Source organism: Trachurus trachurus (genome assembly GCF_905171665.1).
Source record: "Trachurus trachurus genome assembly, chromosome: 9".
In the NCBI taxonomy this organism is placed as follows: Eukaryota; Metazoa; Chordata; class Actinopteri; order Carangiformes; family Carangidae; genus Trachurus; species Trachurus trachurus.
The window spans coordinates 31,559,827-31,575,339 of NC_139895.1; the positions used below are offsets into that span (position 1 = coordinate 31,559,827).

At 41.8% G+C, this 15,513-nt stretch overlaps 2 protein-coding genes across 5 annotated transcripts; one reads left to right on the plus strand and one right to left on the minus strand.

Annotated features, from left to right (window-relative positions):
* Positions 1-484: 484 nt before the first annotated feature.
* Positions 485-8,886, minus strand: LOC310990833 (E3 ubiquitin-protein ligase RNF34-like). 4 transcript variants are annotated; one of them, XM_083978357.1, is made up of 7 exons: positions 8,737-8,886; positions 7,868-8,086; positions 6,589-6,975; positions 5,521-5,583; positions 4,987-5,188; positions 4,770-4,799; positions 485-2,425 (listed from the first exon to the last, which is right to left on the minus strand). In XM_083978357.1, the coding sequence occupies exons 1-7, from the start codon at positions 8,740-8,742 to the stop codon at positions 2,238-2,240; spliced, it is 1,095 nt and encodes a 364-aa protein (XP_083834483.1). In that variant the 5' UTR covers positions 8,743-8,886; the 3' UTR covers positions 485-2,237. The 4 variants fall into 4 exon arrangements, with proteins under 4 accessions (XP_083834483.1, XP_083834486.1, XP_083834484.1 ...); XM_083978360.1 differs by having other exon boundaries at positions 7,868-8,168; positions 8,737-8,880; XM_083978358.1 differs by having other exon boundaries at positions 7,868-8,177; positions 8,737-8,880.
* A 1,085-nt stretch (positions 8,887-9,971) lies between these two features.
* Positions 9,972-15,306, plus strand: cUnh5orf34 (chromosome Un C5orf34 homolog; the record flags this gene model as incomplete). The annotated part of the gene is made up of 11 exons (XM_083979784.1): positions 9,972-10,175; positions 10,265-10,354; positions 11,246-11,488; positions 11,691-11,964; positions 12,074-12,128; positions 13,360-13,480; positions 13,598-13,689; positions 14,600-14,678; positions 14,776-14,861; positions 14,950-14,996; positions 15,125-15,306. 11 exons carry the CDS (start codon positions 9,972-9,974, stop codon positions 15,304-15,306), a joined length of 1,473 nt encoding a protein of 490 aa, XP_083835910.1.
* Between the last annotated feature and the right edge of the window lie 207 nt (positions 15,307-15,513).

Consider the following 15,513-nt stretch of genomic DNA (forward strand, 5'->3'; position numbering starts at 1 on the left):
AAATCGTCCTACACAATTTCAAAATGTGAAGTTCTTATATTGTAAATAAGCTGTCAGTCACAGCCCCACAAAATTACAATTATAAAGACCGAAATCCTGTCTTCACAGCTACAACAAGGAAATTCATGTTTTTCTATAAAAAATGTATTCAATCCAAATTGTTGATAATTTAGTTTGAATAAATTAATCAATTTATCTTAGGCAGGGCCGTTGCTAGGAATTCTGGGCACCCTGAAAAAATACTTAAGTGGGCCCCCAACCTCTGACTTTTCATCGCCATTTTTTTTTATCGATTGTGTATAAGAGGAATTTAGAAAAAAATAAAATCAGTCTCCTGGGGTTTTTTGTGGGCCCTACTGGGCTGTGGGCCCCTAGAATTGTCATCACTTTTCTCCCCCATGCAACGAATTATTCATCCAAGATAATACAGGGACACATATGCATGAGTATACAAAAACAGACTTTAATTAAAATCTTTAATTACCAAAATAAAAAGTTCAACATTCCCAAATACAAAGACAAAAACCTTGCACACAATTACTCCCTCCCTAAAGGAAAAGTGCAACCTGCTCCACTACTAATGGTGATTGTAGAGGATGTCTTTACTGTAATAGCAGCAATGTTGACTTTGAGTGGGTACAGTAGAGAGCTGGATACTTCTAAAAGAGCAGGATTAGGAGAAATAAAATCAGAAATCTGGATTTTAGAGGGTGATATAACATAACCAGTGTCATACAGGTTCTTGTCATGCTCTGGTTAACAATTCAAGCAAAACTATGTAGATTTAACATATTTTAAAACACCTGACAGAAAAACATAACTCTGTAATAATAAACTAACCCAATCTGGGGGACATTTCAATAATCTGGTATTACGCAATTTAAATCAAATGGAGAAAAAAAATATAGATATATACATCTCATATGGATCAATATATGCAAATGTACATTAGCAAGTCATTATTTCTATATACTTTCTATACCACAGGTGTCAGTAAACTCATCGCTATGTCTTTGAATAGTTAGTTCAATATATTACTCCTACATGAGAAAATCAACTAAAACGCATCAAGACACTTCATTCCACTCCCAACAAGATACGACAACAACGAAAACAAAAAACATTCAGAGTTTCACATCCACAGTTCAGCTGGGGAACAGGAGAGATGGTCGGATGAGTTAGCACCGGTATCTGTCTTGTGTCTCCTTTTAAGTGCCGAGACGGGACAGAGGTGACAGCGGAGGTCAGCTATTGCTGTAATGAGTTTGTATGGTCGTCTCAATGTGTAATGCATTGCAACAAGCTCTTTTTTTGTGTTACAAAAGTAGGTGAAAATGATGAAATAACACATCGACTTCATCATAAATCGCCGTCACCAGTTATCGGTGTCCTTGAAATACAACGCCAGACCACCTGCTCATCTGTGGGCTGAGGAACACGCCGTGTTGGGACTTTGAAAAGAAAACACAAGCTCAGTGATTTCCATTTAGCTTTTCACTCTTTGGAAAAGTGTTCAATGATTGGTACATGTGCTACCTCGGCCGCTACTGAACTCGGTTGTGAGTGAGTGGTGCATTCAACACACAGTGAACAAAGTGCTTTCTGTTAAAACATGCTGAACAATTCACAGCCACACACTGGCCCACACAGTCGAGGGAAATAAAAAGATGGGTGAGAAGCATGAGGGCATGACCCATTATTTGGCACCTAACTCTCCTGTGCTCAGGTTCAGTATGTGACCGTTCTCGGTGTTACTAAGATATGTCTTCACTTGCAGCAGCTGTAAAGAGAGGTGCTCTAAAGAATACTCAGCAGTCGAGTGCCAGCTACAGTTTATAGGCAGATCTGAGGGTGATGTGTTGTGTTAAATATAAGTCTGCAGGTGACTGAATGCCACACATTCTTTGTGTTGAAAAATTGTAAGAAAAGCAACATGGACACTTTGGAATGAAGACAGATTAGAGATATGTTTACTTGAGGAATGACTCACAGGAGGGTACGATCCTACGCTCTCTGCCCGCTTGGTTAAACCAAAGAGTCAAATACTTAAGAAAAAAAAAAAAAACATATTTCTCATAATATTTCAATGTGCAAATAATGTGAATATAAACATGAAACATCCACAAAATAAGTCTTTTGGGGATTCAAAAGTTATGAGCTGCATGGTTGAGTTAAGGTACAGTCTCAATCTGAGCTGCTGCTCTGAAGCAGGTGCTGTGGTGTTGCAGTGGGTTGCATTAGGACTTGAAGACGTGCACGGCCCTCACGACGTACTGCCTGCAGATCGGACACTCGTTCATCCTCTTGCCGCACTTTGTGCAGGTGACCATGTGACCGCACTCCAGGAGGACGCAGTCGATCGTGGCGTCCATGCAGATCCTGCAGAGGTTGTCGTCGTGGATCGTCAGCGGACCCCTCTCACCGTCTGGACAGAAAAAGGGACACAGAGAGGTGACTTGAAATGTTAAAGGAGAAATTGATGCAGGCAAACCGGAGTTACACCATGGCGATAGCAACAACGCTAAAGTATGTGGGCAATTCTTTCAACCACAACAAACACTCAAAAAAGCAATCAAATATCTATGGTACATGACTGGAATCCTTATGACACACCACTGAACTCATAAACTGTACAGTATAAACAGTATAAACTTTTTATTTTTGCATGTAGTCACTCACCTCAGACAGCCGAACTCTGAAACATCCTGGAAAGACATTACTATCCAATCGCAGAGCGCCTGCTCTCCCCGCCACAGAAACAAACACCTTTTCCTTGTTGTGATGATTTCTTTACTAAATAAACGGTCTGAGATATTTTGGAGATTACCACTGCACTGCTCCACCGTTTATTTTTGTAAAGAAATCATCACAACAAGGAAAAAGTGTTTGGCCCAGTTCCAATCCGCCCCCTAAAGACTCAAGCCCTGAACCCTCACTGACTTAAGTGATGTCAGCTCTAAGTGACAGAGTGTGAGAGTCTGTGAGGGTCCAGATGCTGTAAACATGAATGGAACAGCACTTACCCACTCTCACGACACGTTACCTTGACAACAAAATGTTTTTAACTCCGCCCTTGGACCGATAATTTACTGTACTTTCAATACGCACAACGTGTGTGAGGGGGACGGACTCAAAACAAAATATTCCTGGATCAGATCTGATCAAATCATCATCAATAATCACAAACTGCACGTTAATTAATACTGACAGTAAACTTCTTTTCTTTTTATTTCTTTCTTTTTTTGGCTCCTGTCCATTAACAATAAAGAGACCGGCGGAGCTCTCTCTGACTACGTGTGTTAATTTACTTTTCTTTTTTTTTTTTAACACTCACATTCTGACGGCATCCCATGTGTTTGACTTCACAACGCTATGAACTGTGGGTAATTTGCTTACCCAAAGTCAGCATCGGTGCTGACTTATGGTAAGGGGGCAGTAAGGGCTCATTCACTGACTCACTGACTTGATGATCTGACAACGGAACAGCCCTCACACACTCACGGACTTCCCGTGAACGCGCCTCTAAGTCAGTGAGTCCGTGAGGGGTCGGCTTGGAATTGGGCCCTAGTTTCTGTGGCGGGGAGAGCAGCAGCTCTGCGATCGGATAGTAATGTCTTTCCAGGATGTTTCAGAGTCTGAGGTGAGTGGCTACATGCAAAAACACAAAGTTTATACTGTTTATACTGTACACTAAATGAGTTCAGTGGTGTGTCATAAGGATTCCAGTCATGTACCATAGATATTTGATTGTTTTTTGAGTGTTTGTTGTGGTTGAAAGAATTGCCCCCATAGGTTAGCGTTGTCACTATCCCTAGCGCCGTCTAGCCATGGTGTAACTCTGGTTTACCTGCATCAATTTTAGTCGCGTTTTTTTTCTCCCCCCAACACTGGGTGAACATCAGGACAAACGATTTAGGAGTGAAAAATGACCGGAATTCTCCTTTAAGGAACTGCTTTATACACAGTGGGAAAGGGGGAAAAAAATAACATGCACTGAGGAGAGACAGGAGGGCGGCAGAACAGCCAGCAGCTTCATATAAAACACCTCATCTTATCCAGTCTGCCTTATCTCGGTCAGGTCATGCACACAATCTCCTGAAAAATGTCAATGCCTATTGTGGCTATGTGTCAAGATGTTTCCATGGCAACCACACGGTCTTTATCACCGAGGGCGTGCTGGTAAAGAGTGAGTGCACACACGGCTAACATACTGCAGTTCTCAGTATAATTAGCGTCACACATCGAACACATGAACGGATGACCTCAGGTGATCGATCACACGGTGGATCAATATTCCTGGAGAATGACATATGTAACTGAAATATTTAAATTCTTTAATGGAGGAGGTGAAACATCCAAGTAGCGATTTAGCATAGAAAGGGACGAATGAGAACATGTTCACGACAAAGACAGATGTGGCGCAGAATAGATGTGATGGGATACTGTTCAAGCGATGGAGAGGCTGACATGTGTGACCACGGCAACGGTGGCGAGGAATCCATAAGACCTTACCTCCGATGGCACCGTTGCAGATAGGAGGGGGGAAGGCCACCACTTAAGAGTGGAAGGAGCAAGCAAGAGACATTGTCGTCATCATTGTGAATGACTAAACTCATTTGAATGAGTCTGGCTGTGTCTATATGAGTTATCAGCGTAGGCATTTCAAATTATCACCAGTAGAAGAATGACATTATGTTTCTATGGCATTAAACAGGATGTGGTACAGTAGCCACATCTAGGACAATTCAAAGAGATGAGTGACATCTTACCTGTGGTTACAGTACTGCTCACATTTTCCACTGCAGGAAAGAAATTAGATTCGATCACTGAGAGCACATGTTCAATACTTAAACAGCAGTTTGTATATTTATAGATTATTTACTTGCCTACACATATTCTGCAGTAAAATCTCGATTATACCTATCAGCGAATACATAATGAGTGTCATGTCTATGCACAGCATCTACTTTTGTGCTTAATACCCACTTGATTTCCTGTTTTCTTCCGTCTCTCTGTACAGTCTGCTCACACGCTCCACCAGCTCCCACTTCTCACAGCACCCTGAATAGTTGACAAAGTTCCTGGCCAGGATCTCCTTCAGCTGTCTGACAGACAGGCCCTCGATGTCCCTCAAGCTGGAGATGTCAGAGAGAGACGCTCTGGCCCGACGTCGCGTCTGAGGACTCACCTAATAATCAGGGGGGGAAAAAAAACACGTGAGACTTTTTCTACAGAAAACTTTTTTAAAGCATTTTTGTTCCCTTCCTGTCATAGATAACTTTATTTATTACTGCTTCTTCTGTGCAATAAGCACTTTGACTGTAATTTGAAAATCTGAGGTCTATTGAGTTCTGCAATCTGCAAGACACTGCAGTTTTTGCAGGAGAGAAAGCAGTTTCATTTTCAACTCTCGCTTTGGTTTCCTTGCAACCGCGCCAACATTCAGCGAGAGAGGAGAAATTCATTTGTCAAAACTTCGCATATAATTCACTTTGAAATGATTGCAGAGAATCTGATCACCTCAGGAGTGTGTTCACTGGGATCCAAGTTGAGGAGAGACACAGATGTGCCGTCGCCTATATCCTGAAACACAACAGCAGCAACAACAAACATTAGTGTTGGCTACGTGCAAGCAGCAAGCCGGCTAACCGAGGATTAGGATTAGGCACTTCAGACAGCTCATTGATACCATAGGAACAACAATGTCTCTCGTCCCTTCCATTCATAGAAAAGCTTACTGCTCCCTAAGCAGGCCAAGTACAAGTATTTATAGTGGATCCTGGCCGTTTGGAGCTCAGCTCCCTTTTCACCGCCAGTTGCAGCACTTATTCTTCTCGCTTTCACTTTTTGCCTTTCTGCTTTCTAGTATCCTAATCGGTTTAATTTTGTCAAACCTGTAGCAAAGCCAATGTGAAAGCGAACAATAAATAAACCTCATTTGAACACTTTGTTTCTATATTTGTCCACAGTGACATGTTGGGTTGTTCCCATTGACTTATTTGTAGCAGCTCAGCAAATCAGCAAAACAGCTGGGGAAATACACTACGCGGACTCCTCAGAAATGTGCCTTCATGTTGTCACTATTAAAGGAAATATTTGTTTTCCCACAAACTGAATTTTAAAGGTACATTGTGTAGGAAATAACTCCCATCTAGCGTTGCGGTTGTATATCGCAAGCAACTCCTATCTCCTATTTTTCATGCTGCATTCACGTGAAATTGGGCAGACGGCAGACGGACGACAGCCGCTGCACGTAACGGCATAAACAAGCCTCTATGTAAACAAGTGGTCCGTCAGCACGAGGCAAAACAATACACGTGACAATATGTTGTCATGGCGATGTCGTATTGTTTACCTGACCCACGTTTTACCGGCTTTCTCTCGACTTCTGTGACATCTGGTTTGTTACCGACGGCCGTCTGCCCGACTGCACGTGAATGCAGCATCAGTGTAACGCTCCATTCCTCCTCACTGCGTTACCGCGGTGAATGAAAGAATCGATTTTCGTGAATAGATAACAGGAGAAGCTACACAATGTCCCTTTAAAGCCAAACAAAGATACTTTATATTTCATAGCTCCATCCTGACCTGGTTAGTATCAGAGCTATCACTCCTGCTGAGGGGCTCCTCCTGAGAGGCGACAAAAGCAGACAGCTCGGAGGCAGATTGTGTGGTGGAAGGGGTCGGCGTGTACAGGGAACGCGAGTGGAGGCTGCCCGCGTCGGGGTCCTCCTCTTCCTCGATGCCTTGGTGACAGAGCACCAAGTCCACCAGATCCTCCTTTTCCCTGCAGGTGTCAGTGGGGATGTTGCGGAGCAGCAAGTACTGACGCAGGTCCTTCACTCGTAAACGCATGAGCCGAGGCCGTTGAAAGGCCGTCGCTTTCAGCAAATGGCATGTGGCACAAATGCGCAGGTTCTCCTGAAGCACGGAGCAGAGCGAGCAGAAGCTCTTCTTGCAGTCGCAGCAAATATACTAGAGAAGGAACAGAGTGAGAAAAACAAGATGATGGAAATGAGGCAATTAGTGATGTTATGCACACACCTTCTTCTTGGTGCTTGAATGATGCATAAGGCTGAAACATGTGACCAAATATCTATCTGCCCTGAGTCTATTTATCGTTGTTTTTGACAATTGCCTTTCATGTAGGAGTTAAGTGGTGAGGCAACATTGACTAGATGACTGGAATCTCCATGCCAATAGACCTTCGCTGCATTTTTCAATCACTCACATCTGCTCTACCTCTCCAGGCACAGACACGCGGGAGGCAGCTCATTTCTTTTAAGTGACAAACATCAAACAGTAATAAATGCAAGACGTGGGATTAAACTGGCACGATGAGCGAGTGAAGCACAAGGTTCAGACAGAATGAGACCCTGTGAGCCACACATGATCATCAGAGAGGATGATATAACAGAACCAGTATGTCGTCCATCTGTCTCTGCAATCAGCTAGAAATAAAAATTAGTTGCCTCTGGGTGTAAATTTAATCAGTTTTTTTTGTTTTTTTGTTTTTTATCTCCACAAGGCTAAATATTGTTCAAGCACTTTAGAATGTGAGGTTAATTATGATCTTTACGATGTACTTAGACTTAAGGATATTCTTTAAAAAAAAAAAAAGATTTAAGATACTGACTTTATGCGTTTCACTCTTAATTTTCCACTCACCCAACGGCATTAAATTATGCTCAAAACTACCTTCCTCTGTCTTCCTCAGCCAAGTACAGTAAGTAATTAGTACATCAGACTAAAATATTCATTTAATCTCCCCTTCTGCTTCCACACATGCCCTTTTCCCTCTCATTAAGTCAGCAGACCTGATGACATGTTCTGGCATCACACACACAGCAGAACTCAAGACACCTACCTTCCTCCTGAAGACTGAGAAGGCCTGGCCACAGGCCTTGCATACAAGACTGGGACTCCCTGAGCTGGTGGGCGGGTATGTGGAGTATCCTGCACTGGGGGCAAATCTGAAGGGTCCAGCACCGGCCCCAAACCCCGGCTGCTGGCCTCTGACGGCCCCGGTACCCATGACTTCATTCAGCAGACCACAGCATGAAGCCCACATGGACGAGGCCCCTGCCTGACAGGCACAAAACACCTCCACTTCAGTATTTCCCCTCTTCACAACAACATTGCTGCTGCTGCTGCTGCTGCTGCTGCTGCTGTAGGGACTGACGCGACATTGAACATGAATGGGCAGCACAGAAACATTTATACTGGTGTGGTTACCACAGAAACAAATCCCAGGCTTTCTATGTAAACTACATGTGCATGCTAATTATAGATGAGATGACTAAAAGCCTTTACACCACAGTGCTATTTTAACACAAAGCAATAGTAAGCTGAGCAGGATGTGCAGGCAGCTACAACTGCCACAACAGTATCGTGTAACTGTGCTAGGAGCTACATAGTAAAATATTTAGATAGATAGCCAGCTAACGTTAACGGTGAAAACAACTTGAGAAACCTTCAGTAAGAAAACACATTTACCTAAGAGGCTTCGTGTTTAACGCTGCTGCCTAGCCGGTGTGTGGTGACAGGCTGCTGTCAGACCTGTCCTGGTGACCGTAGTTAGCCTCTCACACAGACGGGACAACACAGCGACAGCTCCGCAGGTGCAGCGACATAGAGCTGGCGTCGCGTTAGCTAACGTTAGCTGGCAGCGAGAGGCTGAGAGGGGCTACAACTGGAAGATAGGTTATGTAAAGAAATAAATACATAAAAAGGCACCTTCATTGCAGCTCCGGCGTGTCTACTGTGAAAGAGCAGACTGGCGGTGTAACCATTGCAATATGGTCGGTCACTTATTTCGTAGAGGTGCCTGAAATCGCCTCGGTGGGACGAGAGATGCGATTGTTACGACCCGAGCAGAGACGCTGCTGCTGCTGCCGCTGCTTCTTCTGTCTGAGGTCCGGTGGTGTGGAGCCAGCGGTGCAGCGCTGCTGCCCCCAACAGGACAACACTCAGTTTTGCCTGTAGTATTTGTAGATTAATCTAGCTGTCTGAAGTAGAGATATCATAAAACTATTCATTATGTTCCACTGATTCCTACCTGTGGAAGATGTTGAAACAATAACATTTAGGTTGGGGAATAAAAATGTAACATAAAAAAATCCAAATTATGTCCCAGGTTGTTTCTCTGTCACCTCTCTATTTACACCCTAAAATAAAACATGACTTTCTCACATTTAGCAGCTATCCAGCCAACAGTAGCTGCACCCTAGTGCTAAATTTTGTCACGCCAAATGGTTCAACAACAGTCATGACTCTGACAAGCCTGGACAATCCAGCTCTATCTGAATTGTGAAAGTCAATTTGTTCTTATTAAATTAACATGTTTTACTCAAACTTTAAGTCTATAGTAGGCCTAACTCCAACATTCATTATGAGCATTCCAGTCGTTGACTTTTTGAATTTGTTTGAGCTCAGCTGGGCAAGGTGTCATTCTATTTATTTTTACTTTACTTTTTCCTGTTATTAGTGGAATAAAATCAATGGGTTTTCCTCTTTTTTTCCCAGTTGTTTTGGTCCTGGTTGAAAGGTTTGGCTTAGCCTATTGGCTATTTTGCCTCTTCATTTAATGTAGCTATTGGTATCAGTGCAATACGCACAAAGGCTAATTTAGGTTAGGATAAAGTAAAAAAGAAAAAGAAAAGTATGAACTGATTTGATGTACAGTTTTTGCTGTGTTAATATATCGCATTGTTTGTTTGTTCTATATTGTATGTGACTAGGCCTATACATGTACAATACACAGTCTGCAACCTGGCTATAAAAAAATAAAATAATCAAATCAAGACCAAACATTTAAAAGTAGTTTGTCACTCTGGCTTTCTCCCTCACCGTGAGCGCGCCATAGGGAGCGCGCCAACAACAAACGTCTCAACGTGATGACGTTGAGCGACGCTTGTTTTGACTTTTTCAGCGCGACCCAGGCGGGGAAAGTTGACTGATCCCAGTTGACGATGGAAACCGACGCCAGTGTCACTTTGATGATCATGTATGAGGATGAGTCGGTGGATGTTCGCTACGTGAACGGACGTCAGCTGCAGCTGTCGCCGTGCGGCTGTGAGTTCGTGCTGGTGAAAGCCCCGGATCTTTCCCGGCATCCTCTGCAGCCCCGGGAGAGAGTCCGACAGAGGACCAGGTTCACCATCAGCACATACAAGGTGTGGTGTCTTGTTGTCATGGTTTCGGTCTTACAAGGTCTGTACAGACATAACTGTATTGTATTCATCACGCTGATGTCATTTGGCAGGAGTTGTTGGTCGCTGCATTGGCGTTTAGGAATAAACATGCAAGTCAGCCATATCTGCCAGAAGAGCTCATCCCTGCTGAACACACACAGGTAAGAGCTACTTCACTGTCCACTGTCAGTCCTTTGTATTGTGCAGAGATCTGTCAGTATAGTCCAGTCATTTTATGGGAAAAGGTTGAACAAATTGCAACAGAAGCAAACTCAACTGATTTTGTATCCTCAACATGTCCTGAGTGAGGGGGAAAAAAGCCCCTAAGAATCCCATTAGGGGAAAGTTTCCAAAAAGACCAAAATATAGCCCATTCATACGCCAATTATTTTTTCTCACGTGAATAGGGTAACATTTTTAACCTTTAGATATCATCATGAAAATTACTGAGTTGATTACTAGGCTACATTAAGACAAACAAAAAATGTATTGCAAGTTTTTTGAAATTCTTTGTTAACATGAGAAAACAGGACATAATCTAATTATGTATGGCTAATTTGCATACAAGAAAATATAAAAATATCTAAACATTGGGTATAGCAGGTGAAAATGTCTTGTTTCATCTTGTTGACATATTACAGTTAGGCACACTGTAGCTTAATGAGCTGGTGTGCTAAGGCTACCATGTAAAACGAGTGCTTCTTGCAGCGACGGGTTCGAATCCAGTCCATGTCCTTTGCTGCAAGTCCTTCCATCTCTCCATCCCCCTTTCACAAATATCTCTCTAAAGGCAAAAATGCCAAGAATATTTTTTTTTAAAGAACTGTTGGATCAAAATAACCATCAGAAGATAAATTAATGAATGGGTTATATTTTGGTCTTTTTTTTGGTCTTTACCCTAATACCAGGGCTTTTTTCCCTCACTCAGTCAGGACATGTTGAGGATACAAAATCAGTTGAGTTTGCTTCTGTTGCAATTTGTTCAAGATTGACCCCCATTTTGGCTTAAAATGACTAATATCTTCATTATGTTTTTGCATTTTCTTCCTTAGCCTTTTTTCAGCATTGACTCAGAGGTCCAGTGGCCCCGCCGGTCTTCCTGTGAAGCAGAGCTTGGGCCTGGAGGTGAAACCGTTATCCGGTCTGAGGATGGCCGAGCCGTACTGACGCTGTCGCCCTCAGGTGAAGAATTCTCTGTTGAGTTCACGTGCAGCCTGAGTCGGACTCAGAGTCAGCGAAGCGGCGCGCAGAGTCTCAGCAGCAGAGATCCTGATGTCAGGCCAGGCGGTCAGCAGGTAAACAGTCTGATCAGTCAGACCACCGGTGATGAGACCAAAGAAGTGCATCAGGGAACAGGAAGAGGGAGATCAAGGTCCTGTTCTCCTCAGATAACCGGCACTTCTCAGCCAAAGGTATGTAATGCTTCTTAGAAATATTCCTGTGCTTAACATCTGATCTTTGATTAACCACTTGGTCTCTCATCTCCTCCGTCCCCAGCTGGGGGAGATGTACCAGTCCACCACAGTGGTCCAGCATCACTCCTGCTCTGCTTATGCCCCCACCTGGTGCTACCCTCTCTCCTTGGCTCGTCATCACTGGACAGCTCGTCTCTCTAAAGTTGTTGAAACAGAGGGAGCTGGCGGATCTGCTCAGAAAGACGGGAAAATGAATATGTCTGACGTATCTAGTGAAGAGAGAAGGTCTCATCTGCCTCAGCCGCTGCCTCTCACATGTCTGTCACCTCACAGACACAGGTTTGTGAATGACACAAGTTCACATACTGACTGTGATATTTGACAAAGCTCAGTGACTGGTTTCACACAACACTAATGTCCTTACTTTAAGGTGGAACGACCCACTGAGCAAAACAGATCAGCCAGAAGACCTTCCAACAGAGCTGGTCAAAGTGATGTGGTGTCAAGGAGTCACTTACAGGTAGGAGTGCAAGTCTGGAAAGCCACACCTCTACTCCATAGTTTACAATACTGTATATTACAGTTTTTCTCAGTTGGTTTGGCTCATTTCTCTGAACAGATATTACATTCTCAAAACTCTTAAGATCATTTGGCAAAACAGTGTTACAGTTCAGCACAACCATAGATCACTTGCAAAAGCGCATCTCTCTCTCAAAACAGTTCACTCATGTGTCAAAACTAAATTTCCTTGTTATACAAATAGTCAGTGTCCCCAAAATGCATCATCCCTTTGGCATCGTGCAAATCAAAATGTTTAGATGTTTTGTCACTATGGCAGAGGACCATTGAAATGTCCCTCATGTCCTCCTCTCAGTCTGAGCCCAGTCCTTCATTGACAATAGTTACTGGACTAGTTGTTGTTTTTTGTCTAGCTAACAGAATACAATTGTGTATAGAACCGAAAAATTAATAATAATAATAATAATAATAATAATAATTTAAAAAAACTGGATTTTAGGGTAAGAGTAGCCTATAAGGTTTGACATCACACATTGCACTCATACTGTCAAGGAAAGGTAGTCATTTGTATTCATACATAAAGTAACTTCCATTCATCAGAGTAAGAAAATGTATACAGCATAATATACTGTAATATAAACACATGAGCAAAAACAAGGAAAAGGTAGCCTGTAGTGCTGTAAATAAATATATGGTATTCATGGTATTATGTTCTTGACTAATTTTGACCAATTGAACAGACTATTGTGCATGTGATGACTTATAGAATGAAATGAGGCTGACAGGTTTTGGAGAGAACAACCATTAGACTGAGAATCAATCAATCAGTTTAGATCAACAAGATCTATTCTCTTGGACATTGTGCTAGCTGCAGCTACCTGTACTTAATCATTTGCAAAGATGTACAAAGACATTTGCAATTTGATGAAATGAATGAGAAATACAATTCTGTTGTGAACAGTTGCCAAGCGAAAAATGAGCCAAACCAATGGAGAAAAACTGTAAAATCAAACAGATTGAGCTGCACAGGATAAATGTGTTTCTAATTATCTTTATTTAATTATTTGTATTGTATTTTGTGAAGGCAAAAAGAAGAGGGCAAATAATTGCGAGTTGTATATTATCACACACAATCAGATTTTTGTCCTATTTTATTATGTAAGAAGCCATATACAGTCATGAATAATACATGTATTTACATATAACCTGCACCAGTACCCTTTGTTGTGTAGGATTCTGAGCGGAACTGTCTCAGTCATAGACGTTTCCCCAGGAGATGGATCAGTGATCCGCTCTAACGGTGTCCTTAACACTTACTTTACACATCACCAACCTGAGTTGCGGTCAGGACGGGTAATTTGAAGACTTTTACATCATATTGTATCCGTCAAAAGAAAAACAGGTTATCATTTTTGGAAGATTGAATACGAAGCCACTCTAAATTACTTGATGACACCGTCTATGTCACAGGTGAAAGAGCTATCATACCACCTGAACAGCCTGCCACCGGACGTATGTGGACAGGTCTACTCTATAGGCTCTATCGTGAGCCGTGCCAGCAGGTAAGCTACCGCCTTGACACAGTCACATGAACTTCATGTCTATATTTTATTTAAGTCTACAGCCTTCACGTCAATATATTAAGCACAATACATACACTCATCACTCTGCAAAAGAAAGCAATAAGGGTCATTCATAGGGCAGGATATAGGGATCACACAAATTCATTTTTCTTACAGTCAAAAAATTCTAAGATCTTGTCGATCTACAGACAGCACAAATAATATTTAAAGCAACAAACAATTCACTACCTGGAAGCATTCACAAAAAATATTCATTGAAAGGGAAGGGGGTTATAACTTAAGGGGAAATTTTAAATTTAAAATCCAGGATATACGCACAACAAGAAGGAGCTTTTGTGTTCCTATCTGTGGAATTAAACTATGGAACAGTTTGAATGTGGGGTTAAAAGAATGTCCAAACATAATCCAGTTCAAAAAGAAGTACAAAGAAATTATTTTCAGTATGTACAGGAATGAGAGTGTTTGACAACCACAAGGTGCTTATTATAATTTATTTGGGTATTTACCCACTTAGTTTATTTGTTGCTCTGTTGGTGTTACCTTCAGTTTGTTTCTGTATATGTGTTTGTATATGTCTTTATATGTATATGACTATATATTAGAGAGATAAAGATTAGTGATAATATATTAGAATAAATCCAGCTAGATAAACTCATAAATTAACTTATTGTATAGATTATAATGACAAGAAAGCTTGATAGCTAATTTATGAATAACTCCTTTTCGGATATGAAAAAACAAAAAATTACCTTTATTTTCAATTATTTTATTTTTGTTCATGTGTTGTCTTTGCAAATTATTTATTTGTTATGTCTGTCCATATGTCTGTATTATGTTTTATTTCTTTTAACATGTTCGAAATAAACTTAAACTAACTAATATTTCACAGGATCCTCACTTGCTATAACCAGACGAAGCAATCTCTGAAGCTCCCTGCCACTCCCAGCTGCTTGCAGGAGGCCAATGAAGTACCTAGTCCCTGGAGATATTACCACAGCTTATATTTCTACTATCTTTACACAGTATTCAGGTGTCTAGATATAAAAATGTATATTTTGTTCGCAGGGGAGGTATCTCTCTAAACCACTGATGGTTGAAGAATACCTGTCCAATCCAGCACCTGTTGAGCATCACATGAGAGCAGAATGTCGGTGAGTTTCATGTTTCTAATCACTCCTTTAGTGTTACAGTATTGAAAAGTGAAGGCTGTGTAAATGGCTTGTTTATGTGATATTCCAGGTCAGATCTTGTAGCTGCAGAACTGGAGAAGATTAAACGGTTCAACTGTATCCTTGAACACTTGGAGGACGGCACAAAGCGCTGTGGTGATGGATAATTGTTGTGCAGATTTTGCAGATTAGCCGTGTTTATGTTGAGAAAGACTTTGCATGCTCTTTAACATCCCTGTCTCCAGTCCTTTTGGAAAACAGCCGCCTTCGTAGGAGTGAGACAGGATTTGTGGAGCTGCAAGACACTTCTGCAAGAGAGGAGACTCTTGAGCCAGTGAATGAGAGCTCCATTGCTGAAGCTCTTCAGAGGACATCCAGAGCCATACAGGACATTGATGCTCTCGTGTCTGCAACCACACTGACGTGAAAGAGGGAGATAACTAATGTAGCACATCCATGTATGTAAAAATGTAAAGCAGATTTCACATTATGTACAGATACTCAAATAAAAATCTTCATGTAAAGATGTTTTAAACGTCTCTGACATTTAATAGATTTTTTTGGGTTGTACTGAGCTACCAAATGTACAAATTATTACCTCAGAGATAAGAAGTTGCAACAGTGCAAAGTAACT